The 925-nt window shown below is 50.8% G+C and overlaps 1 protein-coding gene across 1 annotated transcript; it reads right to left on the bottom strand.

Moving 5' to 3' along the window:
* Positions 1-352: 352 nt before the first annotated feature.
* LOC104988364 (keratin-associated protein 9-1-like) lies at positions 353-912 on the bottom strand (the record flags this gene model as incomplete). The annotated part of the gene is made up of 2 exons (XM_010839693.1): positions 486-912; positions 353-443 (listed from the first exon to the last, which is right to left on the bottom strand). Coding segments are annotated over exons 1-2 (505 nt in total), but the record flags the coding sequence as incomplete, so codon positions are not given.
* Between the last annotated feature and the right edge of the window lie 13 nt (positions 913-925).

Genomic DNA, 925 nt, shown 5'->3' with positions numbered 1-925 from the left:
TAACCAGAGATTGAACCTGGACTCCTTGCACTGGGAGCACAGACAGACCTCTAAGCTTTGGCACATGCTGTTTCCTGCCAAGGATGTCCTTCCTTTAGGGCCAGTGTTAAGATCTTTTTTTTTTTCTTTTAGGCTTATCTCAGACCTCAGTTCCCTCTGTGGGAACTTCTGGGTTCTTCTCACTGTCCAGTCCAACCCCTGGGGCTAGGATCATTTTTCACCCAGCTTTGGCTCCTACCATAACTAAGAAGCCTGTGTTGAGGGCTGCGGCCACTCTGGGGTGTCAGGAAGGGCCTGGGGTTGTCAGGACCCAGGAGCTGGTCTCAGTGCAGCCCTCTGTCCCCCCACTCACAGCAACCCTCTTCTGGCTGGCCTACCTCTGGACCCTGAGTACTCCGTGCCTTGCTACCGCTCACTTCCCTCACCCTCCAACGTGTGTTCACCTGCTCACAAGAAGTGTGACAAGTGCTGTGGTTCATGTTCACCTGCTCACAAGAAGTGTGACAAGTGCTGTGGTTCATGTTCACCTGCTCACAAGAAGTGTGACAAGTGCTGTGGTTCATGTTCACCTGCTCACAAGAAGTGTGACAAGTGCTGTGGTTCATGTTCACCTGCTCACAAGAAGTGTGACAAGTGCTGTGGTTCATGTTCACCTGCTCACAAGAAGTGTGACAAGTGCTGTGGTTCATGTTCACCTGCTCACAAGAAGTGTGACAAGTGCTGTGGTTCATGTTCACCTGCTCACAAGAAGTGTGACAAGTGCTGTGGTTCATGTTCACCTGCTCACAAGAAGTGTGACAAGTGCTGTGGTTCATGTTCACCTGCTCACAAGAAGTGTGACAAGTGCTGTGGTTCATGTTCACCTGCTCACAAGAAGTGTGACAAGTGCTGTGGTTCATGTTCACCTGCTCACAAGAAGTGTGAC

Source organism: Bison bison, unplaced genomic scaffold (assembly GCF_000754665.1).
Source record: "Bison bison bison isolate TAMUID 2011002044 unplaced genomic scaffold, Bison_UMD1.0 scf7180017474263, whole genome shotgun sequence".
Classification (NCBI taxonomy): domain Eukaryota; kingdom Metazoa; phylum Chordata; class Mammalia; order Artiodactyla; family Bovidae; genus Bison; species Bison bison.
The sequence above is the reverse complement of the archived record's forward strand: the minus strand, read 5'-3'. Positions and strand labels throughout refer to the sequence as shown.